Source organism: Sciurus vulgaris (genome assembly GCF_902686455.1).
Source record: "Sciurus vulgaris genome assembly, chromosome: 6".
Lineage (NCBI taxonomy): Eukaryota > Metazoa > Chordata > Mammalia > Rodentia > Sciuridae > Sciurus > Sciurus vulgaris.
Window position 1 is genome coordinate 46,177,790 of NC_136466.1, and position 27,918 is coordinate 46,205,707.

Below are 27,918 nucleotides of genomic sequence, written 5' to 3' on the forward strand. Positions count from 1 at the left end.
ACTTTTGGTTCTTTCCTGGATTAGGAAACACTCTGCAAACAAACAACTAATTGAGATGTTCTAGAATAGAACATCTATGTAGATTAAGTGGAAATAATAGTTATATCCAAAAATGAAAATAATTACTTCTTGGATTCATTTTTAATGGATTACATATTTCCATTAATTATACGCCAAAGTGACTTACATACAACAACTTACAACAACTCTTGAAGTTCTACCATATTTAAAAATAAAAAGATTATCAAAACCTAAACAAAGATCTTGATTTTTACCTTTTGTCTTAAAATAACTAAAATTTGCTCAGATTTAACTAAGAACTATCTTGATATCTGCATTGTTAGCAGCTCTACATTAAGGAGTGCCAACTGTATTTTTTGGTAGATTTGAACTGCAGACCACAAACCTTTCCATTGACAAGTACATATCTACAAATCTTTCTCATGGAATATATATTCTATATTCTTCTGCCAGACATCATGCAGATATGCATGGGTTTTAGGGGCAGTGGAGCATGGGGAGGACCATGGGCTGTGGGAATGGTTATTGCTTCTAATAACACTCTAGGACTCTGATTTACACTCGACACTGGTACGTCACCAGAACTTTCCTTGTAAAACCGAACACTATTCTGCCACTGTCGGTGTTATGTCAACATCTACTCACAGTGCAGATCTTGAGTCAAACAGGGCTGAGCTTTCATGAGATTTCAAACATTCCACTGGGAAACTTTTCGGATGTACATCTTGGGGTGGGAAAATCATAGTTATATCTTGTGTACTTGTTCTCAATAGCCCTTGGAAACATACTGGCCTTAGAAAATACTCAGCACCGTCTCCTATTTCTGCCTCAGGCTCTACGGGTTCTTTTTTTAGTTTACAGTTAAACTAAAATTCTCTCCTGCAGCCCACATCCTCCAAGGTCTCAACTAATGCAGGTTCTAAGTGTCAGAGAGGTGTTCCAGGGTAGTCATGCACTTGGGAATACGTTCAAGCCCTCTTGCCCCTGGCTTTGCTCCTCCTCATGCTTGAGAAGTAGTCTATGAGACTTTGTGGCAGTGCAGGGCTGCTTCCCAGCAAAAACTGGGCTCTCACTTAGGAGGAAAACCTTGGGGATCTTTCTGAATCTATGACTGAAGATTCAGGCTCACAAATGGGTAACTCTGAGGATGAAGTTCAAGGAGCTGGGAAATAATCTTGTTTCATAATCAAAGTCCTGAAGTCCCTTATTCAGCTAGGATGTGCCAGTTTTTAGCTGTTGCAATGGAAATTATAGCTAACTGCTTTACTGCATGCTATAACAATCACTATTATACCAACACTTTTCTCAACACCCACCTCCACACACACAGCTGGCAATGAATTCCTAAATAAATTCCTAATTAAGACACACTCATATACAAAAATCCTACTAAAAGGATGGCTTATTAGCTGCTTCTTTATATATTTTGCAGCAGAAGGAAGGTGTCAGGTGGGGAGTACAGATCCACCTTAGCCATCAGCACCACCCCCTCAGTCACCAGGACCTTTTGGATCAGAGACAAGCATATAACTTAATCAGGTCCATGATATGTGAGATATTTGCTGGAAGTTTGTGGGTATGTGGCCTCACTGCTCTAAGTGGGATTTCAGGAATTTCCTTTTGCTTCTTTTCCTTTCCCGTCTATATGTAGATAAGAAGACATATAGATTTAATTGGGGTTGGCAGCCAGTCTCATAATGGAGTTGATTAGAGGAGGGAAATGACAAGGAGCTGCATCCTGGATAATACTGTTGTTGATCAGACCAATCCCAAAGTCTACCCTACCTCAAACATTAAACCACACCCATGGTTTGAGGTGTGATTTTCTATTATTTGAGCCCAAACATGCCATTGCATATTCAGTGTTGGGTTGTTATCCTTTTCTATAGACACAAAAGCATGGGTAAGTACGGCAAAGACTTCTTTTGAGAAGCAAAAGTACAATTTCCATACTGATTTCAAATGGAAAAGGCGCTCTTAATTACAGTATTCACCAGAGAATCAGAGTACAACTGTGACTCCATGAATCCTCCAGAGCAGATTCTCAGCGACAGGCTGAAACACGCAAAAGCAAATGCAATAAGAAGAAATCAGGTCGTTTACCTGCAAACAGTGCAACGTTGGCGTGTTTGGCATCATAAGGGCATCTGGCCATTCCACTAAATTCATCCCCAAAAGGTTCCAAAGTATCAATCTAAATGTAATAATAGGAGGACTTGATTATAAACAACAAGAACCAACAGTAGTTACAGAACTGATATTATAAAGCACTTAATGTATGCCGTAATTCATATGCATATTTGCAAATAGTCCTTAGAAATTCCCTCCAAGGTAAATCTACTGGTTTCAGATGAAGAAACAGGTTAAGAGAGATTAAGTCACTTGACAATGGTTCTATAGCTATGAGAGTCTGAACTTGGTCATGTCTGCTTGACCCTTAACTATTACAATAAATATATCTTCATATCCTAAGGAAATGGTCTAGAAATAAACATTCTAAACCAAGGAATTTTTGAGGCAATCCCTGGGAAAAGGTACCTGCCCCAATTATCTGTTGAGTGATGAACTCTATAGAGAATGACCTTAGTTTCTGTTTTGTTTTGCATGATGAGTCCTACCTTGGTGGCTTAAATCCCAGTAGAAGACACTGGAATGTTTTCTTGGATTATTTGGCGGAATAATAAAGGCATCAGAAAGGTGCAAAAACATGAACGTGAGCAGAACACAGGTGGCCTTTGCACATGCTTCAGCATCACAGGATGGCAGCTTTGAAAGTGATTTTACAAATGGCCCAGGTTCAGATCATGTAGTTGGAAAACAGAGGTACAAAGGTTGAGGGGCTCACACAGGTCAGAAGCAGTGAGAGACTGAGCTCCTATTTGACTTCCATTTCCTACTGCCCCAATCAGACACTATTCCTTGAGGTTAGAGGTTATAGCTGTCTATATACTTTGTTTGATTACAGTAGTATGGCGGGGGGAGGGGTGGGTGGTAGGGATAAGCCCCAATTTTAAAATTTCAGACAAAAGCCTGCATTTCTTATTTATTTTGAAATGTCAATTCAGAGCCTTCTTACCCACATAGCTATTATTCACCTTTATTAATCCAAAGGTAATACAGAAACACTTGACTCCATAGGAATTTGTGGATGTGGCAATGCCTCCATGGCTGTTCACCAAACTCCCATTTCCCTTTCCTCCCCATCACACTAAGTACCTTTCCCGTTGTCTCTGACAGTCCTACATGATCATGTAACCACATTATGGTCAACAGAATATGAATGTGAGGCTGCATACAGCCTCTTGGCCTTGACCCTGAAAACCTTCCAGTGCCCTACATCTTGTTATTTCCTTCTCTACTCCAGATATTAAGGTTTCCAGGACCTTAGGAGATGGCAAGAGGTCTGAGCAGGATGGAGTCTGACCTTCTGCACCGCCTTGAGGAAAACCCCCTTTCTCTGACCCACGCTTGACTGTGCTATGAATAAGAACTAATCCTCTTGTGCTGGTCAAAGGTTGGCCTACCCTGACCAGGGACACAGTGGCTCCTACTTTATGACATGCTGTCTCTTTCCATACTCTGTGGGATCTTCCTAGCATATAAAATCTCAGCAACATCGAGCCTAGAAAACGATCTCCACATTGTTAATGTTTTTATACCCATTTGTGGTTCAATCTTCTTTATAGTTTAAGGACATTTTGTTTATCATCTGGGAGTTGCATGGTTTGACCACACATTTGAAAACTAAAAGATGTAAACTAGTGCTGAGGACAGATCCACGGAAAGGCCACTGGCACTACATCCAGCTGCCCCAAATCAAGGAGCTTGGGGTCTTTCCCAGAAGGAAAGCAGGAGGACATCATGAGCAGCCCTCAGCGCCGTCCAATCATCTGTGCTTCTGCAGTGAAGCCAGTGTCAGGGCTAAAGAAGGCCTTTCCTATCAGTAGTCACGTGAGGATAGCCCTGTTGAAGTCATCAGTTTTTAAACTGTAGCTGAGGTGAGTTTAAAATATACATTTTTAGGGGAAAGACAGTCAAATCAGACATCCTTCAAAGCAATGTATGTTTCCTCCAGCACACTCTTTATCAAAGTCTTTCCCAGATATTTTATCCCAACAAGAGCTTTCTGTTGAACTGTGACAGAGTTTGCGGTCTGTGGGTCTGGCATGTCTTCAGAAACGATGCTCAGCACACAATGAGGCAACGGAAATGCCCTCACCCCAAGCAGTGCTCATTCTGATCCTAGTAATGGGGAAACCATACACAAGGGGAATAGTGTAGTTTTTTTTTTTTTTTTTAAGTAACTTTTCCTTAAAAAGTTGTTATAGTTATAGCTAGTCAAAGGCAGGAAGCTGTGAAGAATTAATGTATTGGTTTGTAACTCTGGAAAGGTCCAGATACAAAACAATGCCAGGATGAAATCCTCTTTCCATGAAGTAAGAAATAATCCTTGTAGTAGTCATCAAATCTCAGACTTAACAGTAACCCCTGGGAAATTAAATCACCATAGAGTACAGATAATGATATGAAGACCAGCCTGACTTTTGTAGAAAGTTCAAGAGGTTTAGGGCCCTGGAGGAAAAAGGAATAGAGAGTGAAGTTGTACCTTCAGGTTCATAGTGGGTACCCTTAAAATTCTCCCCCAGGTAATCTTGTTTGGGGCTCTAATCTTTCTAATACAGTCAGCATACTTTCTTTTCCCCCTTAAATATAAAAATTGTATAAATCAGGGCATGGTACAGAGACAGAGACTGAATATTTGTCACTTTTATCAAAAGGATGCTTCTCTGCTGTGATGAAACTTAAGGTTTTCAGTGGAAGACCAGTTAACTGGTCCTGATCTGTTGATAAAAAGCACTTCAGAGATAGGCTGTCATTCTCCCTGCAGCCACATACATTGTGTCCCATGTCATTAGCAAAGTCACGCTGTGCCCTGAGTCCAAGAGGACATCTTTCTGAGCAATGCCAGGGGTAAGTTAAACTACCACTTACAGTGGTAGGAATATAGCAAGGGCTGAGCGTGAGCAGCATCCCATGTGTGAGCTCTGAGCAGTCCAGACTCCTGCAACATGTTTCTGCAGGTGTGGCTAGAACAAGCAGAGGTGACGGCACTCAGCATAGGTGAGGCAGCTTGGGAAATGGAGCATGTCTGGAAAGAATGAGCTAGACCACTTGTGGCCAGTGTATTATAGTGCCAAGGAAACCTATAATTTGTCATAAAAGATAGCTTTTCAGCTAGGGAATTCCTTGGGATGTGTTAGGAGCATTAATCTAAATGAGTCCCAAACAATGACAAACAAGGATGGAATATTAAGTGGTAGAATTGAAACCTGAGCTTGCTGTCACTGGCTAAATACATGTTGGGCTGGCTGGGCTGCCTTGCTTATGAACTAATAGATCCAGCCTCTAATTTAAAATTTGATCTTTAGTTCATGATAGACATTTTGATACTAAATTTGATTTTTAGTACTATGACATGAAAAATCAGATTTATCTTAATTATTGCATTTTTGGGGTCCCTCTATATACTTTGTGTCCGAGCTGAGGGCTTCACCTGCCCCCTGCCAACCCTGGCCCTGCGAGTGTCCATTTCTAAGCATAGGAGGGAAGATAAACATGAGGATAAGCCAGAGCCTCCCTTCATTTCTCTGTTAAGAAAAGGCAGGAGCATCTTTGTAGTGAGCCCCAGTGGTTCTGATCCCAGCCTATCATTGTTTTTCTCATTCTTTACACCCCTAGGGTTGCATGTTATGATCATGAGACCCAAATCTATATTTCTCCCTATGTCTCTACCAAAATCAATGCTTCTTTCCATGCTGGATATCTCTGTTCATTCCCCATACGCATTGCCCTTCCCTACACACAGTTTTAGCCTTCCTCAGAACATGCAGAACAGAACCCATATTCTCACTACCCCCACCCCGACCTCACTGCATCTCCTTTATTCTCTGTCTGAACTGGTGAAAACCCCATCCAAGCACTCATCAAAGGGAACCCTAGCAGTTATCTTTGACTCCTTGTCCTGTGCTCCTTGTCAAATATTAAAATCCTCCTGATTTTTGTCACATAGTATATCCTGAATCTATTCTCTGGCCTTCATCTTTTGGGCCACCTACCTCTTCAGCCTCTTTCTGTTATCACTTGTCACTTCAAAGTCTAGCAACTCAGAACCAGATGAAGCTTCTCCAGCTCAATGACCATTTCTCATGTCATGCTTTTGTTCATGCTGCTCACCTACCTGGACTGGTCTCTTCCTTTATTTGGCTAACTTCTCCTTATCTTCTGAGTAAAGCTTAGGCATTACCTCCTTCATGTTTATTCCATAAAAACTAATAAGCACCTGATGGGCAAGTACTACATTAAGTTCTGTACAACCCCAGATGTGGTCCCTTGTACAGCCTCTGGGTTTCTTATGGGTGGAGAGTATTTGTGTTCCAGGCGTGAGAACAGCAGCCAGGAACTCTGAAGAGAGGGAGGCATCCTATCTTCTTCCTGAGGCTTGCTCAAGTCCTCATCTCAGGATAGAGTAATTGTGCTTCAGCAATTCTCTGCATTACATCCCATGGCAGCAAGCCCATGGAATTGCAATTTTCTTCTCCCAGTTTGGCTTCCTAAGAGTGAGGAAGGCCTGTAAGGCCTCCTACCTGTCAGTGCCTGGCCACAGTAAAAACTAAATGCTTTTTGAGTAAAACCTTCAGCAAACAGAAGGGACAAGGAAAATTAACAGATGTGGAGCCACAACCTTAGACCATTGCTACGTCTGCTTCCACAGCTGGTGAGTGCCTGGCTTCCTCGGAGGTTTTTTTTTTTTTTCCCCCTTTTCATAAAAGCCAATGCAAGTAAGGTCACAGTCAAGTAAGATGAGTGTTAAATGCAATTAAATTTCTGTACTCTTGAAAATCTTACCAAAAGTCTACAGTTTTAAATGGCATGCTTTTGAGATACCTTTTAGAATAGGAATCCCTCGCTGATTAAATGTGTTTTTGTGCTCAGAGGGGAGATTGTGAGGTTGAAGGGAGAAGGAGAAAGAGAGAGAGAGACAGAGAGGAAATCCGCATGGTATTTCCACGTGGTCAGTATGTCGGATTTCTGAACAATAAAGAATAGGGTCTTAGAGAAACTACCTTTGCAGGGTATGCTCTTTAAAGATGTGTCAATCAATCCTGAACAAACAGGAAGCTTAGAAGCCTGCTCAGGATCACTCATGTGGAGCAATACATTAAGTTGAACAAGTGAGAGGAACCCAGGTGGTATTGAATTACCCCTCTTAGGTTTCTGTGGGTACAATCACAGTAAATTATGAAATACCTCCTGGCTGTGTGGTTCCAACAGACAAACAGCATTTACCTTATAGTTCCTGCAGGAAGGGTTGAAGGCGTTGGTTCCACAGACAAACAACGTATCTTCGTTTTTCTTTAGAAGAACTTTAATAAAATTGTGACACTCATCCTGCAAAATAATTTAAACTGCTTTGCACTCAGTCCATTCAACGCAGAAATCCATTCATCACCGAGTCTCACCATCTGCCTACACTAACTTAAAGTGAAAATGGTGGAAGAGTTGCCCTGTTAAATGTTCGAGTTACTCCTGATGTTAACCAAAAGATGATGTCAATAACCATTGTTCCAGCAGTAAATAAAAAGATGGCAAATGGAAGGATGTGTGTTTACTTTATGCCACAAAAGGAAGGCCAGCTGGAAGTGCCAATCACCCATCATATTAATTTTAATGCCAGATGCTCTGGGGTCCCTTGATGTACAAGCCTTCTGGCTGAAGTGTGTTTTTATGTTGTTATATGACCAAAGGCAAAAAAAAAAAAAAAAGCCTGCATGTCTGAGGCAGCCTTTTATGAGCACTTCTCCAGATTCCCTGAGGGCTCTGGCCTTCGAGGTGGGCTATCACAAAGAGCACTCAGAAGACCTGGGCAGCCAGCTTTGTGTCCATAATCCTGAGAGTGCCTAAGGAGTTCACGATGCTGTCCCAGCAGCTGTCGTAATGTTTCATCACATTAAAAGCAAACTATTTTTGCAAATTAAAGCCTTCAATAAGTTGATGGAAAAAGCAATTACCGGGGAAAAGGGAATCACATGATGCATACTACATCACAGTCCATGGTGGAGATAACCGTCAAAAACTTAACCCAAAGTGGCAGCTGCAGGAGAAATGAAAATTGCCTACCTTATGTTTTCCCTTCATTCTGCATGTGTCTACATCAGCCTGTCTAGATTTCCATGTCAGTTTCTGCAGGGATCAAGAAAGAAATCAATTAGAGCCCAGAGGTTGTTGCACTTGATTTTAGAAGTAAGAGTTCCCTTGGGGAGACTAGAGGCTGAACATATATTTATTGAAAGCTTTCCACACCCTTTCTCCATGATTAATTCACCATAACAACAAAAGATTAGAGATGGGAACATACATTTAATTTTGAACTCCTATCTATTCATTAAACTACAAAATGGTCTTCTCTTGGAGCTACAGATCACGGAGAAAGAAGAAGAAGCAACAGCACGGAAATTTCACATAAACTATCCAAATTAACTTGTTAAATTATGCTCATTTTGATAAAATACACGTCCTTGTCTTTTCTGCTGATAAATCAATTTTTGTAAAGAAGGCTTTTTCCTTAAAATATGGAAGTCATTTTCTTAAACATAAAGGGTACATTCACTCTAGGTGGACAAAGACTTAATTCAGGTTATGTTCCTTCACATGAATTAATGGGCCAATCACCTACTTCAATGGCACATACTTTATGAACTAAAATATCCCCATGTGAAGCTGTGAGGAAAGTTTAGGTTGAACATTATGTCTGTCTGAAATGGATAATGATCAGATTCCTAAATCACAATAGTCAAATCAAACTTAGCATTTCAAGATGTAGAAACATTAACATTGAAACATTTGTGGAATGTATTCATAGGACAAAATCTTACTTATAAGAACTGATATTTGCCTGGATAATCAGGTGTTATTTTATTAAAGGATTTTAGAAAATTACCTAAAACTCCAAAACATATATGCACACATATGATGAGTATAGAATGCAGTACCTGTTTCTGAATGCATGTTAAATCCTAACTGGTCCCCAAATTAGGATCTTGCAAAAGGTACTTTAGTACTTTCAAATTTAGCCACATCATCCCCATCAATGCATTTAAAATACATATTCTCTTCAAAACTATGTTAAGTTCCTCCATTTTAGAAGATGGTTTTAGAACAACTTACTTTGCTACAGTAAATTTCTTCTGTATGGGATGTGTCAATATCAACAGTATAAATATGGTCCCTACAAACAAAGCAAAATTAATACAAGGTCAAACAAGAGTCAGGACAGGTAATTTTCTACTGAATGAATTATATCTCATTGAGGACAGAGAAGCCCATACCCACGTTTTTTAACAACATGACATTCACACGCTAGAAAAAGGAAAGAACTTAGCATAGCAGAACTACTCCTGGATAACACTTCATGACTTATCATGGCATCTGGCTCCCTGGGAAATTATTAATGAACAATTTCCATAGTCACCATTTTCTCTAACACCAGAACTAGAGCATTGGCACAGCTTCAGTTCAGGTGGGAAGAATCTGGAAATTAAGCTGGTCCAAAGGTTCTGGATGGATTCCTGGGTCCTTTCCATATCTGCAAACTCATGTACCAAATGCTTGGTATTCAACATGCCACACCTGTTCATCAAAGGGTCTAACAAAGCTAATCTTCATCTCCATCTCTCTTTAGGAAATATATTTTCAGTCTTAGCTTTGATGATTGATTGACAAGATGGAAGATGATAAAGGTAAATTCTTTCCAGAAGCCACTCTCTTTTCTTTACAGAATGATGGTCAATTAAAGTCTGATATGTACTTGAGTTAAAGTTTACACTTCTTGCTTCTGCTCACCTTCCTGTTTTGCTGAGAATTTGGTTGTCTTTATGGTTTGCTGCCAATCTTCCCTTGGAAGGGGAGAAACAAAATCAGCAGCTCAGGTGTGGGGCTATATTTAAACCTCCCCTTCTGTGTGAGCAGAGTACAAGGGCGTTTTTGTCTGGAATTTAGAAGAAAGAGAAGAAAAAGAACTACACTCAACAGAGGAGATGGGGGGCTACTCAGGAAAAGCCAAACAGCTCATTTTCCCTTGAAATAACATTGACTTTTTTTTAATGCAGGAAGTCCTGGGGCTGGAAAATTATCCACAGCTTTAAACCAGGACCACAAGGCTCCTGTGCAGACTTTAAAGTCCCCTCCTTGCTTCAAGGAAAAGGAGGCAAGGGGAGAAGAAGAACAGAAAGGAATTATTTGCAGGATTCACACACACACACACACACACACAGATATGTATTCCATTCCTGGGAAATCTGTTTGCTTTTGCTTCTAGGAAAGGCACAATGGAGAAAAATAAAAATAAAATCAGGCTTCTTATTTGAAAATAAAAGGAGGGGGCAGGGCTGTTGTCTTACAACTTCCTGCCTGCTCTTGCACTGTATGTCAATGTGTGTGTCAGGGTGGTGAAGGAGAGAATGAGGTGCCTGTTTTGTAAACTGCTGAACTGGGAAGCTTCTTCAAACTTTAGTAGGGTGCCAGAATCACCCTGCCCTTTAATTTCAAGGCAGTTTACTGCACTGGTTTATTACTTGTTTCACTCGATGGTGGTGCTGTGACCACGCACATGATTGGAATGTGCCTGTGACTTGGTATCAGGTCTGAGATGGCTCTAAGCCTTTGCTTGCCCAGCATCCCCTCCAAACTGAATATATGAATTGTAAATTAACAACTGATTAATATGCATTGGCAACTCCTCAGAAAGCTCTCAGATTGCCCCCTTTTGGCATGGCCTGTTTATGTTAATTAGTAGTTTAGAGATTAAAACGAAAGAAAAATTTACAAAGTGGGTAATAATAAAAAAGAACTGAAAAGGGGTTCTTGCCACCAAGCCTCACTTGGTCCCCGGGGTTCTGGATGGGACTTAGCTTTCAACTGCTGATACCAATTGTCTGAAAGAACTGGAAAAACCTTTCAAAATAGAATTCTGTGAATGAAATCCCCCTTTGTGACAATGCAATATTTTTCAATATCTAAAAGATTATATGGCCCTAGCAAAAAGAAATAGCACTTTATGGTCAACCATAGTCCAAGGTTGGGGATCATTCCCAACTTCCCATATGCGTGTTCCACAATTCATATGCTGCTCTTCCTGAATTCAGTTATGTGAACATAAACTGTCTTGTCCTAGGACTTCTTCCCCTTTCCATCAAGCACCACTGGGTTGTGTTGCCATGGCTTGAACCTAGGAAGGATCTAACTTTAAATCGGATCATTTGATGCCTAGGAACCTGGATCTCTCAGAGCAATGTTGGGAAATGTGAAAAAGAGAGACCCTAATTACGGAAGCCATGAACGCCTTTAGGAATTTTTCTAGGAGTGTGTATTGAAGGGAAGTGGCTGGCTATGAAGTGAAAACCAACACATCAAAACTTGACCTTCGATGTTATGAAATTTGACCTTCAATGAAAGATGAGTGTGTTGCATAGTTAAAAAAAAAAAAAAATTATGTTTTTCTTTCTCCCTTTACTTTTCCTTGGGGTGGGGAGTTCAGGTGAAACTGTCTTGGTTTTAATGAGCTGGAATAATAGGCACTTTCAAGTCTACTTAGCACCTGGCTCCTAGAGCTTGCATTGCCCTGGCCTGCAGCCCACACTTATGCTAAATCACTGGGTACAAGGGCCACCTGTTAGACCATTTTTGTTCCCAGAGACTCAAATGCAAAGTGAGCAACTCACAGGAAATCTTGAGTCTACCTATTTCTCACAGATCCAATGTTTAATCATTTGCTTTGATTGGCCTTTGGCTAATTGGAATACAAATATAATCTAGCCATGCTACATTTAGGAAACTAAAAATGGTTATTTAGATGGAGCTAATATGCTACCTGAGAGATGGGTGCTGAGACCTCATTGGGATGCTTTATATTAAGACACACAACCACCAGGCTCTTGGGCAACCTCTACTAGAAAGTAATTACCAGGACAAGTAATTTCACCTCTGTTCCTTGGCAGGCAGCACAGGACAGGGAGTGGCAGTGTGGCCTCCAGAATAAGGCCACCCTGGTTCAAATCCTGCTTCTATCATTGGGCCCAGTCATTTCACCTCTCAGTCATCTCACCTCCTTTAGGACATGGGAGAAATGGTAGCTTCTTCTCATCAGGTTGTTTCCAGCATTGAACAAATTGACATTTCTAAAGAACATACATTTATAACTTAAATGGACATAATAATATGTGCTGTATTTGTGAGGTGAACATTTTTTTTAAAGTATTTTAACTTTGCTCCCTGTGACCAATGTGGGTTAGTTTCACGATGTTTTAATCACAACAATGGCTTTTTACTTAATATGCAAAGCTTGTCACCTCGATACATCTAATTACTTTAAAAAAGTCAAGGACTGCTGTTATATACCTATTCTTTTTGTTGTTGTTGTTGTTGTCCTTGTTACCAGGGATTGAGCTCAAGGGCCCTCAACCACTGAGCCACATCCCCTGCTGTTTTTTGTGTTTTATTTAGACAGGGTCTCACTGAATTGCTTAGTGCTAGCTGTTGCTGAAGCTGGTTTTGAAGTTGAGATCCTCCTGCCTCAGCCTCCTGAGTCTCTGGAATTACAGGCATGCACCACCTGTTCTTTACTTGTGTTTGTAGCCAGGTACAAACACCTCTCTCTCTCTCTTCTTTCCAATGTGAAATGACTCATTTGCCTAGAACCAGGGAGGACCACCGAGGAATACCATAGAATAGTGCTGTCCATTTGGAGTTATTCTGAATGAGTTACACATTCAAAACATGGGGAACCATACATTTTTGGAATCCCGGTATGCTTCATTAAGCTAAACTAACCTAAGCTCTCATCTGCAGAAAATACTTACAGCCAGAGAACTTGTGGTCCAGCTGAATTAAGGACAGAATTAGAACAAAATTCCAAATCCACATGACCCCTGCCATGCACTCAGCCTTAAGACAACTGTCTGTCCAAATGCCATTTCCCCACAGATGAGTATTGATTTTTTACTACATGAAACCCTTCAAAATATATACAGTATTATGCTTTCTTTGAGTACCATTGCCATTCTTTCAAAGTAATGATGTATAATATTTACTGCAAAAATACAAATAGGTTTCATAACACACACCTACATGCACACTGTATAATAAATGTTTACACATTCAACTTAATTTAACAAATAAGTATCAAGGAGAACTGCTGGGTCCTTGGTTAAATATTTGCATATATGTTCAAGACACATAGTAGATTATTTGAGGCTAAGCTCCAAAATATGTAATTATTTTTTTGTAAATTCACATAAAGTTTAACAGGCACAGAAAATCTTGAGTGATTGTTTGACAAACTAAAGCAGCCTTTAAATTAAATAACACAGTTAGGAAGACTCTTAAACATGATCCATAGCTGGTAAATTTAGCACTCTGAACATCGGGATACTCTGAAGGCAGACGTGAGGAAGAGACCACTTACCTAGCAGCAAGGTAGAGGGTTCTGTTCATGATCATAATCATCTGAATGTCCAGTCTGTGCCTCTGTGTGGTGTTCCGTCCTGGCTTGTGGCCCACAAACACCGGATACTGTTTTGTATCTGAGAAAAGAGGAGATGGGGCAAGAGAGGAAAAAACAGATCAAGCCAAGAATCAGCAGGGCAGGGTGAGGAGGGGCGAGCCACAAAACAAAACCATGCTTAATTCAGAATATGCTGCCATTTTCCATTTCCACACAAGTCTGCTATTTTAGGATCTACTCTGACAGAACAGTGCTCTATAAGGATGATCGAGTTACACCTCATTTCCACATTATAATAAGCCTGGACTTACATTTCTGAGTGTCAGAAATTTCTGGGGGTTAAACTTGCTAGTGAACCCTTTGCACGAAGGTGCTCTTTTCTTCCAGTTTTCTTTTCATCTTGTGTAGAGTGCTAAGCCTGAGGGGGCAGGCTGCCAAAGATCTTGTCTCGGGACAAAACTATTTCAAAGCAGCTTTCCCATCAATCACCACAAAGGCAATGTGGTCTGGAGGCAAGAGCCTTCGTCCAGGAGCCAGAAGAAAAAATACAGTCTCCACAGGCGTCCAGTTGGAATAATCTACTATTGAAGGCAGCCCTGCTAGGTTGGTTGGCATTCTAGGAACTGTGGGAAGTTCACTCCGGAGTTAAGCAATTGGCTAATCTCACAGAAATGTGGGCTTTGACAGGATAGGGTCAAACTGAGTGTAGCCAGTCGGGTGATCTGGAATTTTCCCTGACTTGGAGAGTCAATGAGCACATTTTTCCTTTCCTATAGTTCTCTTTGCTGAGTGGGCAATTTGTAATAATATCTGACCTTTTGAAATAACCTACATCTCAACATCTCTCTGCCTTAAACCTACAGTCTATGGAGCACTGGCAATTCTCCCAAAAGAGGAAAGAAAGATGAGTCACATTTAAAAGGCAGTGTATTCCAGAGAGGGGTAGGGGGTATGAATAGTAACTAAAAAATCATTTACAGATTTCTGCTTAGACCCTACACTTTAAACCGCTGCAGTACCTGAACATCTCTCGCAGTTGGTATGTTATTAGAAAGCCTTCGTGAATTTTACTCACAAGCAGGCTTGGTATGAGACTGTCTTGTGCCTTTCCTTCTACAACTCTGAAATTTCATTTGCCCATTCATCAGGTAAGTGCTAAAATAATTCATGTCTCTATTATCACAGATTACAGTGACCAATGAGATGTGATTTTCAGCAGCCCGTTTGGGCAGGGATCCCTTCTATACTAGAGTGCCAAAGATAGATAACTTATCTCAAATGGTGATAAATGGCTGCTTATTTGGTACCTTAAGTGTGGGGGACTCTGCCATTTCAGAAGTGATGATATTGATGTACACAATTTGGTCCTTAATTATGCCCTTTGACCTTTTGTTCTCTAATTGTTTTATGGGTCAGTCTTGCCATCTCATCTTCATGTAGAATAACCTCTCTTTTCTGCTCAGAAAGTCCAGCTGAGTCTAGGCATTCATAGATCTCATTATTATCCCATATTAATGTTAAACTTCCTTTGTATAGTTTGCTTAGTATTTCGGGATAATAATTGGAAAAATAGGTACTTGGGGAAAATATTTTCTTTTACCTTTACTGGGCTAAAATATTGAGCTTTGGGGGAATAGGAAGAAATGTAGTAAGTTGGATGTTCCACCCAACACACAGGTAGGATACAATTGAATTTTTAATGATGTCTGCATCTACCCTGAGCAATGAAGCAGAGAAAGCTAGAAGTGATTAAAATAGGTCCTTCGTAAATTAAAAATCACTCTTTACCCACCTCTTGACCCAAGTCTAGCAATGATATAATTTCTAAGTTTAAAAAAAAGTTAATTTTTTCTCTAAACTAGTGCAACCATTTTCTACATATCTTGTAATGATGCCCATGTGTTGCTGTATTACATATGAAAACACGTAATACAGCAACACTCAGATGATAGTGACCTTCTCCCACATAGCTGGCCTCCACACAGTAGCTGAGACATCAGCAGGGTGATTGAGGGACGCTCACACGTGTCCCCACAACATCTGATGGAATCGAAACACTCATCCTAACAATCTGACTAGACATGGATTATCTACCTTTGCCATCTATCCAGGTTAAAACGACTAAGCCTCCTTTCCCATTTATTTATGTATTAATTTGTTAGGCTGATGCAGGCTAAAATATCTGCAAAGGGTAAAGTGAGTGAGTTTGTGATACTTACAGTTGCCATGCGAAATACTGATTGGCTCAGAATCTTCTGGGAAACCAGCCCCAGCAAAGTGTAGCAGTGTGACATATAGCAGCAAGGCTTCTGACCTCATAGTAGTTCAGCGGGGAGACTTTATTTCTCTACTTCACCCTGCCAAAGAGCAAAGAAGGGAATTTTTTTTTTTCTCTTGAGAGCCAGCTTTATTCAATTCCCATAAAACGAAATGATCTTGAAGATAATTCAAGACAAAAAGGCCTCTGCCTCACACCTTGTCCACTGTGAATTCACTGTTCTCCTTGTCACTGTGATCACTGTTCTCCACAAGGAATCTGTACCCTGTAGCCACTGCACCCTCCTTCCCCTGCACTGGAGTCCTTTTGCAAAGGTTCTTCCAAATCCCGGACACAGAGTCTCAGTTCCCTTGACTGGACCATGTTTAGGTCACTGTAGGCAGCTATTGCTTGATTAGGAAACTGCATTCCAAAAAAGTGTAAACACCTGGGAAACTCTTTCTTTCTCTTTCTCTCTCTCTCTCTCTTTCTTTCTTTCTTTCTCTCTCTCTCTCTCTCTCTCTCTCTCTCTCTCTCTCTCTCTCTCTCTCTCTCTCTCTCTCTCTCTCGATAAATTCTTTTCTTTTTCTCAACATGTTTTTATAGATAAATACTGTCATCTCCCAAGCATATTTTCTATGACTAGCCTGGGATCTTTCAGTACCTTGTAGTTGTCAATGTTGAGAAAATTAGATTTCTGATGGTAATCAAGGTCTTCATTTTCTTTATAGAAAATTAGAGTATCTGTTATATTGACCTAAATAACAGTATTTCCCAGGTATGGCATCTCTATTCCCAGGGAACAGACACACACAACTGACCCCATTGCTCATTTCCAGTATATGATGAACTCCTAAGCTGGGATTTTCATCCCTCATTTACCTAATTCTATAATGACCTTAGATATACATAAAATAAAACAAACTATATTTTAAAGGAAGTAAGTACTCTCAGAATCTGTGAAGTGTCCCACAAGGAAAATCTGAAACTACATCCTGAACCAGTAATGCTGATTTATAAACATCATATTTCTATATGTTTTAGTCTCACATACTACCTTGCCATGGAACAACAGTAAATAAAATGCCAGATATACTGGTCTACCCATCTGTATTTTCTTAAAGATGCTCTTTATGTGTAGAAAAATTCTTTTACATCTTAGAAATAAAAATTCCATGTGGAACTGCTTGATATGGCAAAAGAAAAAAACAAAACAAAAAAAACCCTCATAATACAATAAATACCACATAATTCTCCGGCGTATTTCAAATACATGTTGATCTATCAGAGAAATTAATATAAAATGGATTTCTAGCTTCTTTATAAAGAAGCTTTTCCAACTTCCCAGAGTAGTGGTCTTTGAAGTAGCCTGCCAAAGATTATCTTTTTTGAACAAAGCTGTTTTACAGTAGCCCATCAATCATTAAAGATTTGCGTGTAGAAATGTCAAACTTCGTAACCTGAATGTCTTTGAAAGTTAATTTGGCAAACAAACTGCTAACTTGTGCTTTTTGGAATGCCATTTAATATTAGCAACCTATGTCTCTTTTCTTCATGCCAAAAAAAGCATTAATAAGTCCTGAGTGTTGCATCATAACTTATAATTTCACAGACACAGCTGGGTCTTATTCATTTCTTCAACTGAAAAGTGCACATTAATTAATTTGCTTTATCTTGAAAATCAAACAGGGAGAGAGTTTCAGAGAAAAACCTAAACAATTCCATATCTAAATCTCTGATGCTCAGATTAAAATTTAAATGATTACTTATTTACAAAGGCCATACATTACTAAGAGACATAAACATGTATTTATAGGCAGGTTAAAAGCAAGTCTATTCATTTATTTATTTGCCAGTTCTTCCCAATCTGGAGAGTCTGAATGCAAAGGAAGGAGGCTCTGAGCTGCCCCATTTGTTTCCACTGGCTCCTGTTTCAAATAACATTAAAGGGGAAGAATCAATAACAGGAGTAAGTAAAACATAAACAAGACACCAGTCAGCTGTTACACTTTAGGTGAGAAAGCATATGGAGAAGAGAAAGAAGTGGCAACATTTTATGGAGAACTCAAGAGCAGAATTACAGTATAAGCATATTGCCTCACAGAGTTTGCAGCTTGTAATGGAAGAATAAAGGAAACTCAAAAGGTTGACTTCTCATTCCTTTAGAAATCTTGGAAAATATATATGAATGTTTTCAAAGATTAATTTCTCTCACCATGACAAATGAGTCTCTCTCCTTTCATAATGGCCTTCATCTTTGTACAAGCTAACAAGACAAAGCTCTGCTGCTTTATTATACTTTATTACATCCCCAAATTTTAATTCTTTCCATGACAGGATTGCATGCAAAATTCTCAAGCCCGAAGCTGGCAGGAAGAGCAATGCATGCAGAAGAAATCCATTATGCAATTCAATGGCTTCTTTTAATCCTTACATATAGCCAGGATCACAGCTGAGATATGTCATTTAAATATCTCCAGGTTTACAGGAGGGCTCTCTGCCAGGAAAAATAGCTGTTTTATGTGTCTTTCTATCATCACATCATCAAGGAGTTAACATGTACATCACGCGGGTAAAAGTGTTCTGGCAGAACTGCTTAATGCTGGCCGGTTCACGTGAACACACTTTAAAATTTTTCTTCAGCTGAAGTTTTAATGTATTGTTCCCTTCCTACTCAACTTTGGACCCTAACCCTTGTAAATATGTAGACAATGGATTTTCTTGTTGAAATGATTATTTTGTGAAGGAATCCCAATTCAATTACATTGTCATTTCCCATTCTACAAAACATGTACTGGGTCTCCTTGCCAAGACCAGGGCAACATGGACTTGCACCAGCCTAGGGGAAAAAAAATAAATAAGAATTTTTCACGGAGTTTAAAAATCTGGGTTGTTTAATTTTTGAAATTTCAAAAAGTTCTGTACACATGTAGCATATTCTTAGGTATCTGCAAATGTTGACTTCCTTGCTTATACAGACTGAAGATGACATGGGCTGAAGCATCTATTCAGAAAATTAGATAAGGGAAGACTGTCAATAAGAGGACTCTACACAAAAAAATATTAATTTCAAAAATAAGCTTATTATCCTTGAAATTTCCATCCTATTGTCTCAGTCTGCCACTATTCTTAGCCTGAAAAGTGACCTTTGTAAACTACTCCGTTATTATAAAGTTAGAATTCAACTCTGCGCAATCTATGAAATTCATAGAAAACCTTAAGAACACTCTTAAATTTAATGGTCATCTGCTTTGTGAAAATCTTAGGTCTATTTAGGTTTATCTAAAATTAATTCATGTTGACTTTCTATGCATTCCGAGCCCAGACAAAACTTCTTTTTTTACTGTAATTTTTCTCAATAGTTTTTATGACCAAATTGAATAATTAGAACTGTGAGGCACAAATGGTGTTGCGACTATTGGCTGCCACGAGCCAAATGAACCATGCAGAATGCTAATCGTCCAGGAAACTAGCCTTCAGGTATTCCAGACTGAAGACCAAACAAAAGGGCTCTGAAAAATCCTGCAAATGCATTCCCACTGACAATTGTGTTTTAAAATGAAATACTTTGAGTAACTGGACCTTCCATCCATTCACGCATGCACACATACACACTCCTCTCATGCCCTTGTCAAAATAGGTCATTGTGTCAGCAAAGAATGAAGCAAACAGGGTGTCAATGAAACAGGAAATGATTATGAAATCAGAGAATGAGGTCACCAATTGCCACATCTTAGCTCTAATCAATGAGGTTAATTTCATAAAAAGCTATGAGGTCTGGGAAGCCATGGGAAGCCTACCCAGCCTAAGTAACACTCAGGCTTAGTCCTGATAGTAGCTGTAATCCTCTGCCCAACTATTCCCCAGATCTTGCCCTGGAAAATTATTCTGGAGCTCAAAAACTGGCAGTAGGTGTTCAAAGTTGGCTCACTGACGAGGAAAAAAAAAAAAAAAAACTGAATTAACAACATTGAGGGGGGAAAAAAAAGGAGATTTAACTTATGGCTCCGGATTTCTGGCAAAAATAAAATAAAAATGCAGAGATCTAACTTTGCTGGCCCATGACTCCTTATGGCAACACTCTGGAGCTGACTGGTGATTGCCCAAAGTAGAAGGGCTGGCCCTCTCCAGCTGGAAATATTCCCTCCATTTCCCATCGTCTTAGGAAGCCTTCCTCATTAACCCCTGTGAAGGCAACCTCCATGCCACCCAGGTTAAGCACATGGCTCTCACTACATGAGGTATTCTGCTTAACTTTACCATCATCTGCAAGTTGCTGTGTGTCAGCCTTAGTAAGTAGACCCTGTGGGACCCAATATCAATACATACACATGAACAGATACTGCTTATTTAAAGACACAGTTGGGCTGCTCCACACATTCACTTCAAGACTGAAATGAAATCAACAACTTGCATCATGGACCTGGCTGCTCATATACAACTTGTGTCTGACTTGGTACCCACAATGGTATCTTCCAGAATATTGGCATCTAATGTACATTATAATAGTAATAGTAAGTGATGATGTGAGAAATAATATATATCTGAAAATTCTAAGCATGGCCTTGAAATAAAGAGGAAATGATGATGGGGTAGTTTTCTTTTTTCCATGAGGAAAGTTATTCACTACCATGTTTCAGTAATTCTTTTAAAAAGTACATTTTCTACCAACATCATAGGAACTTTCAATAATTTACAGTGTCATTAATAAAAGGAAGGGCTAATGCTAATGGTGTAATCCTGGGCAAGCCAGTCAGCCTGGCTGACTCCTGGTTTTCTCAATTGCAAACTAAAAGGACATGAAATGTAACGGCCTGTAAAACTCCCTGCCGAGTTCTCAGATTGTACTATTCTAGGCAATTCTACCCCATTGAAGAAGGGTGTATGCGTGTAAGAGAGTGATTAATACAGGAATGACCTTGAAGCAAGCTACCCTGCGGTCACACATTTCCAAGGCCAGACACACCATCTGGAGGCAGGAGGAACAATAAGGAACTTGGCTGAGCCAGGGTGGGGCACTAGAGCTCCCCACACCTTCCCCCTGCTCTAAAAGGTGGTGACAGAAGTGGTAGTCAGGCTTTGGTTGTTGGGTCAGGCACTGTGAGAGACTCAGGAGAGGTTAAAAAAGGCAGGCAGGCAAAGGTCACGCAGAAAAAGTCCAATGTATCTTGACAATCAAGCGCACTTTCCAAAATGAATGGGGGAAACAGGGCTCAGTGTTTTCTCTGCTCTTTCCTGGCTGCTCCTAAAGAGCATATGTCTCGGGAGACCTAGGGACAATCAGTGGGCCCACGCGTGGTGCTGTGTGTGGCCCATGGGACGGGGTAACAAACTTCAGCATAGCTCTCTTCGGGTGGCAACAGGCACAGCATGGAAAGCTGTGAAAAGCCCATCGTTCTGTGGCAGAGGTGACAGAGTACTATACTGCCTCCACTCAGCTTTCAGGACCAAGAGCAGGTCCCAGAAACAGTTAAACCTGGCCAAAGAGAATGCTATTGTCGCCACTTGATCATATTCAGAGTTTAGTTGGGGTGTATGCTAGTGTAATATTTTCATTTTTATTTTATTCCTCTGGCTCTCTGGCCTCATCATCTTTTCCTTTCAGTGTTGACTGTCTACATTTTTGAATTGATATTGGTTATAAAGCTCCTTTATGAAACCAAACTGCTGCTAATGATGGAAGACGGGCTGGGAAAACTTCTGCCCCACATACAGCTGGAAACTACTGCAAGATGCTTAAGCTCTCTGAGCCTCAGTTTCCCCATCTTTAGCTTAGCTAAGTATCTCGAAAACTCACAATCTCCCCAAAGGTTTGTTTGTTTCTCAGTTGAGATACTGAAAATTGCCTTTTAATAGCTTTTCTTGGACATACCATCTCAGACAGGCCCCAGATTAGCTCCTGGTATCCTAATGTTTCACCAGGAGAAAAATTTCCTTTCTCCCTCCCTCTTGGTCACCAAATTCCTCTCTCTGGAGGTGGGTTCCAGGGGAAGCAGGGGAGTCTGTCTCAGGAATCACATTTACATCAGTGTGATTTTTGAAAATGTAAATCATGATACACTACTGCAAAGGAAAATAATGATGTGAAAACAGAAAGGATGAGATCGAAGTGGATGTTCACTGAGCAGCTTCTGAAAGTGCTGTACATATGCATGCTGTTTTATCTAAATACCACACAGATAGACAGACCTTGTCACCTCCACTGTACACAATGAGAAACTGAGGCTCAGGGAGGTGAGGCAACATGTCTTGGCAGCACACAATAAATATTCACAATACATTAGTAAAATGTTACAGTATAACAGTCAAAAGGGAAAGCCAAGACCAAAACCCAGATCTTTGTAATGACAAAGTTTATGTCCTTCCCAGGACATCAAAGAAAGGGAACTGAAGAAAGGCTGGAGAGAGAGAAAGATGCTGTCATAAGTGGAAACTGCACTTAAGATAATAACTGAATATAGTTTGATGCATCTATGCTTATGTGGACAGAGTGGATGAAAGTCCCTAATGGCTTCAATAATAAAAATCTATAAAAGAAGTATACAGTTGCTTCTAAACATGTAGGCATGCAAAGGCTCATTCCACTTTATGGGCCTGTGATTACAGGCTCAAGGTGATAGAAAGATGCAAATGCTTCTCAACTGGAGTTTTAGGAGGAACTGATTATCTCATGACACTACTGTTCTAAGTGAAACCACTTGCATCCAAGAGGCCTCCCTCATGGTGATGTTTTCAAGTCAATGCATCATAGAGAACAGGGTCAGTTGTGAAGGGCAAAAACAAGGATGCTTGCTTCAATGGCTGATAAGATAAACAGCCTGGATACCTCTCAAGTAAGAGTACAGAACCTCTGCCCAGGGAGAGTTGGGAAAGCAGGTGTTTGTGTAGAAAATCCATCTCACTGAGTGCTGGACACCTGTCTCACAGAGATCAAAACTGCTGATTATTTTTGCACCAGAGGAAAATTTAAGAAACAAATGAGTGTTTAAATAGCAGATGTCCTTCACTGACCAGGTCAGCTCTGTTTCAAAGACTGCAGCATAAAGAGGATGCTGTTGTCCACAGGATGCAGAGCAGGGTCAAAGATTTTAGAACACTTCCCAAATGTATTTAGAAACAACTTGGGCCCATTGATCCTTGTTGAAACCTTTGCTGTCTGCTGTCTTCAGGGACCACGAGAGCCACCTGTTCAATGATATTTGCATTAGATATAAGATTCACAAAAATCAGAAAAATAGCTCTAGTCTCTTAATAAAGCCTCTGGTCTTCCTCTCCTCTTCTTAGCCATTAACAGAGACATAAAAGCACCCATTTTGGAGGAAAAGGAAATGCCACAGACCGAACTTCAACACATTTTGGAGAATGATGATGGCATTCAATGGAAGATAATAATAAATATCGACTGAGTATAATAGATGTTCCATTTTAGATCTGAAACCACTGTCACAAAGGCTCAGAAAAACTTGTGAATTCAAAAATACTGCTAGAAAAAAATAATTTTTTTTACATAAAGTTTGGTTGTATACCTATGATCTTTTGAGGGGAAAAGGGAAGTCTCTTGGGTGATTCTTTGTTATATTGGTTTTCTTTATACCCCCACCACAAACACCCCAGAGCCAATGCATTTAATGCACTTGGCTTAGATGATTCAGCTGCAGTCTAATGACTCATTAGGACTCTGCTGCTGCAGTCATGATCTCAGCAGGCCTGAAAAGACTGTGGCAAGCTATCTTGATCTCAGAAATCAGTAACAGTCCTAACCCTGTTAGCCCATGGCATGCCCCAGCTTTTGGCCATCTCAGTCTTTTTAAACATTTTATCGTATTGCTGAACTCAATGGGCTCCAGCTGCAGAAACAAATAATCCCTTTATTTTACCATTAAGAAAACTGAGGCCGGGAGAAGTGAGGTCACTTGCCAAATGTGGCACTGCTCAAAAGTGGCAAAGCTGAGCAGCAGTTGAGGACTCCAGAGTCCTCATGGTGCTCTTTCCCTACATTACGCTACTTTTAGAAAGGGAGCCAGACTTCATTCATTTCTCCTTGGCTTGCTGCCCGATGTTCATTATTTCCATTGCCTGGTTTCCACCTCACTGACTCCCTGTTTTCTACTGGGAGCCAGGCTCTGTGCTGGGTTGCTGACAGAGACAAGGATGGGAACTCCCCCTCACCCACACCCACACCCAGGACCTCACTGTTTGTGAATGGGACTGACAGCTCCTGCCTATTGTCCCCCAAATAGAAATAAAGCCATGGAAATGATGAACAATGGTAATTTCTCAAAAGAAATTAAAATTCTGTTGAAGAGAAAACTACCTGGGGGTGAAGGTGTTGTATACTTAGTTACATGTGGAGGGAAGGTCAGCAAAGGTTTCCATGGGAAAAAAGCCTTGGATTCTGCATGGTCCCCTCTCCATGGAGGGGGCAGTGGGAAGGTGAGACTTGCAGGTAGGAGGAGTTCCAGGTCAAGGCAACTGCGTATTAAGACAGATGATTCCACGCTGATTGGGGTTTTGGACGGTCAAATTGGACTATTTTGCTTTTTGCTTAAGGAACTTCAAACATTTGTCTAAAGTAATAGATGGGTTTTTCATTTCAACCAAAGTTTGGTTTAAAGTATTTTAACTGAGAGTAAAAAATGTGTCTGACTTTTTTTCTTCTAGGGATATGAAAGAAGAAAAAGAAGGGATGGGGAAAGTACTGAAGCTTAAATTCAGAATTTTTTTTTGATTCAAAGTGCTGAGCATATGGGTGATTTCCACATTACTCTCCCTAATGTTCTTTACATTTTTTATTTCATTAAAAATGAAGCAGACGGCAAAGATAACACACCTAGGTCCAAGATATTTTCCCAAGCCCTTAGAAAGATATCTGCAGAGTGAATTTAAATGAGCAAACCAGAGTATTTAGTGACTAGAGTTTTCCATAAACCTTTGTCAAAATCCTGAGAGGATTTAAAGTAAAATAAAGCAATCACTGTCCTTTGACAGGACAACTCTCCCTAATAATTTCTCCTCTCTTTACTCTCTGTGCTTGAGAGAAAACAGAATCTCACAGCCACAATCTAACCTCCCTGATCCTTATTCTGCCTGGGTTTGCTCAGGCTTTGAAGTTGCAGGGATGTGTTCTTTCTCCAGTTTTTGGAGTGGGAGTCAGCGTCAAACCTGGATCATAGAGCAAGGAAAACCACCACAGGTCTCTCTTTACTTGAACCCTGAATAACAGCCCTGAATGGGAATGCTGCCAATCATGGATATTAAAATTTGGACCAAACCCTAAAACTTCTTTTGTTTTCTTGTTTGTAAACTACATTTGGGGGTGGGGGATGTGACAGTCTCAAGATCACAAAGAGAGTGAAAAACATTTCTCTGAAATAAAATGTTGGAGTCGGGTCCTCTTGGTGCTCACTGCACCTGACATCTTTTGCTGCACTCCCTGCCTCCTTCAGTGAGCTTCCATGCTTTTGCCTTGTACCCCAAAAGCCAAAAATAGAGCTTATAATTGACTAATAGCGTCTGATTGTACAAAATGAGACGTAATACTATTTCTGGATCTGCTCCAAAATGGAGCATTATCATCAGTAAATTCTCTATGTACACGGCGAATTCTCTGTATGTCTGGGTATGTCTAGACAAATCCTGAATAGAAGTGAGAGGGAAGCATTATTTCCTGAATTTCCACAATTTCCCCCACATTCCTTAGGAAATCTGTTTCATTTATTAAAACAAAACAAAAATGTCTGCTTTATGTCCCCCTGAGTTGGGTGAAAATTGCAAACCCACACATTTCAAGCTATTATTGAATTTGGTGGATATTGCCAAGTTTTTCTGAAATTAATGTCATCTTTTTTGGCTGTGTTCATATACTTTACATGTAAAAAGTGGTTCATGAGGTTGGCTTGATTAACTTAGAGCAAAATAACCTAGGAGTTCTCCAAAGGCAGTCATCAATTCATCAATTTGAATTACAGTAAGGAGAGAACACCTTTTATGGGTTACCCAAATTGGAGTTACATCTAGTGATACCCCTTCCCCAATATTCATTTGTTTTTTAATGTGAAATCCTATCTTCAAAATTAAAAATTATTCCCAAACATCCTAAAGATATGATTCCTCAAGGCCAATGAAAGTGAGCTCCAGGAAATCATGAGTTTGTTTAAATGTCTCCACCACTTAAGGACTTGCTTCTTCGTATAGGTGGTTAAGGGTCACGACACAGAAGCAGACTGACAGTCCTGTTCACTGGAAGGTGACAGAGCACACTGAGGTGGTCAGCAGCTGGACCAACCATTTTGGTATTACTAGTTGTTTTAAATCTGTCTCACTCTCCATAAATTTAAAGGAAATCAAGATTTGCTTGTCCCTGTTCCTCTGGATCTGGGTGAGGCAAGATGGTTTTGGAAATACAGGCAAATGATCTCTTATTTAACAATTATAAGCAAAATAAGATCCCTGAAAACCAACAAACATGGACAAGTTTTGAAGACAAAACTTGACTTGAACTTGCATGAGTCCATTTATAGTCTTTATTTACTCCCACTAGAGTTAATATTTATATAGTTCACCGCAAAACTGTTAATGGGTTTGACAACTAACATTGCTGCAGAACCCACTGGGGTATGTGTCCCATGTCACTTTCCTAAGATCTGAAAAAGTTTAAATTCTGAAACATATCTGTTTCAAGGGTTTATAAAAGAGAGAGAGAGAGAGAGAGAGAAACAGAGAGACTGGAACTACATATGTCTTTGTTCCTGAAGAAATTAAAAACAAGATAAAAAATGAGACAAGAAAAGAGATCCTTAAAGCTGAATTCCCAACACTGGTTCTGCTAAGACCGGAGCTCTCTAATTATCCCACCGTGTGTTGGGAAATCCTCAGAGAATTAAACAAAATTAATCTGATTTCATTTATTTTTTAAAATGTATGTCATATTATCCTTGCAAGAATAATTCTGAGATTAGGAATTGCTGACTGAGTTACCTACTCTTTATTTCCTCTTTTCTGTGTTTATAATGACAAGATCTAGGCTCCTCTCCCTTCAAGGGACCCACAAGAAAAGCCTTCCACAAATGAATGATGCTCACAAAGCGGATGTAATCTTGATAGAGAGGTTCTCCAAGTCTCCCAAGGGTGAGCAATGACATCCACCAACAGAAGTGACTGCCGCACCCGGCTCTGCCACCCTCCGCCTGAGTGAACTCCCGCTTTTCCTCCCATCTGACAGCCAACTACAGGCAATTCAGCACTCCTTGCCCTCTCTGTATTAATGGGGAGACAGGCTTTTTCATGCACTTGGCGGTGGTTTCTCCAAAGCAATGTCCATAAGTAATGTCCATAGCGTCAGCAACCTATAATCTTTCTTTCCACCATGGAATAACCTGGAAATGGCCTTTTCCAATCCCTGTCAGGATCTGAGAAGAAACTGTCAGCTGGCAGGGTCTGTCCTTTGCTCTGTTACACATTCCTGCCTTTAATTTCCAAACATCTGCAATTTCCTTTGGAAACACCTTAAGTTTAGGGACTAAAAAATAAAAGGAAGAATCTGTATCTCTAGAATATCTGAGGCAGACAACAGGTGAGGGTGGAAGACCAGGCTCTTGCCCCATCTTCTTTGAGGTGCTCCTCTGCCCATCGCACCTCCCCTTTCTGTCTCAGAAAGTGGCCACTGGGCATCAGACACAATGGTAATCAATTTTAACTCTGAGAGAAAATGGAGGCAAGTGGTTAATGTCAGATAACCTGGACACAAGGGTAATTACAGCAATCCAAATGATACAGAGGGAAGACTGCACATAGATATCAGCAATTAACCCTTAAATTAAAAAAAAAAGATACAATTCCCATAATTAATAGCACAGCAGACAATCACTATAATTATAATCTCTGCAAGAGAGACCAGAATCAAGAGGAAAAGTAAAATTATTCAATAAGCTTGAGTGTGACAGGCAGAAACCAAATTAATGTGCTGAGGGTCAGACAAAAGAGAAGTGATAAATCAGAAAGAGAGTGTGAGATACCCAACAGAGAAACCCAGGTATTCCACCCAGCACAGTACCAGGCTCCCTGCAGACACGAGTCCTCCTTT

At 40.1% G+C, this 27,918-nt stretch overlaps 1 protein-coding gene and 1 long non-coding RNA gene across 3 annotated transcripts in view; one reads left to right on the forward strand and one right to left on the reverse strand.

Moving 5' to 3' along the window:
- LOC306663560 overlaps positions 1–27,918 on the forward strand; it is a 185,512-nt gene that overhangs the window by 125,247 nt on the left and 32,347 nt on the right. The gene's annotated exons all lie outside the window — the stretch shown is intronic.
- The window catches only part of SEMA6A (semaphorin 6A), a 125,424-nt gene that overhangs the window by 45,477 nt on the left and 52,029 nt on the right, over positions 1–27,918 (reverse strand). For both annotated transcript variants that reach the window (XM_079143877.1, XM_079143876.1), the window contains exons 2-7: positions 15,799–15,936; positions 13,541–13,658; positions 9,247–9,307; positions 8,200–8,262; positions 7,369–7,470; positions 2,125–2,215 (exon numbers count right to left, since the gene is read on the reverse strand). In XM_079143877.1, coding sequence (XP_079000003.1) covers positions 2,125–2,215; positions 7,369–7,470; positions 8,200–8,262; positions 9,247–9,307; positions 13,541–13,658; positions 15,799–15,898 — 535 coding nt within the window. In that variant the 5' untranslated portion in view covers positions 15,899–15,936. The remainder of the gene's footprint in view (positions 1–2,124; positions 2,216–7,368; positions 7,471–8,199; positions 8,263–9,246; positions 9,308–13,540; positions 13,659–15,798; positions 15,937–27,918) is intronic.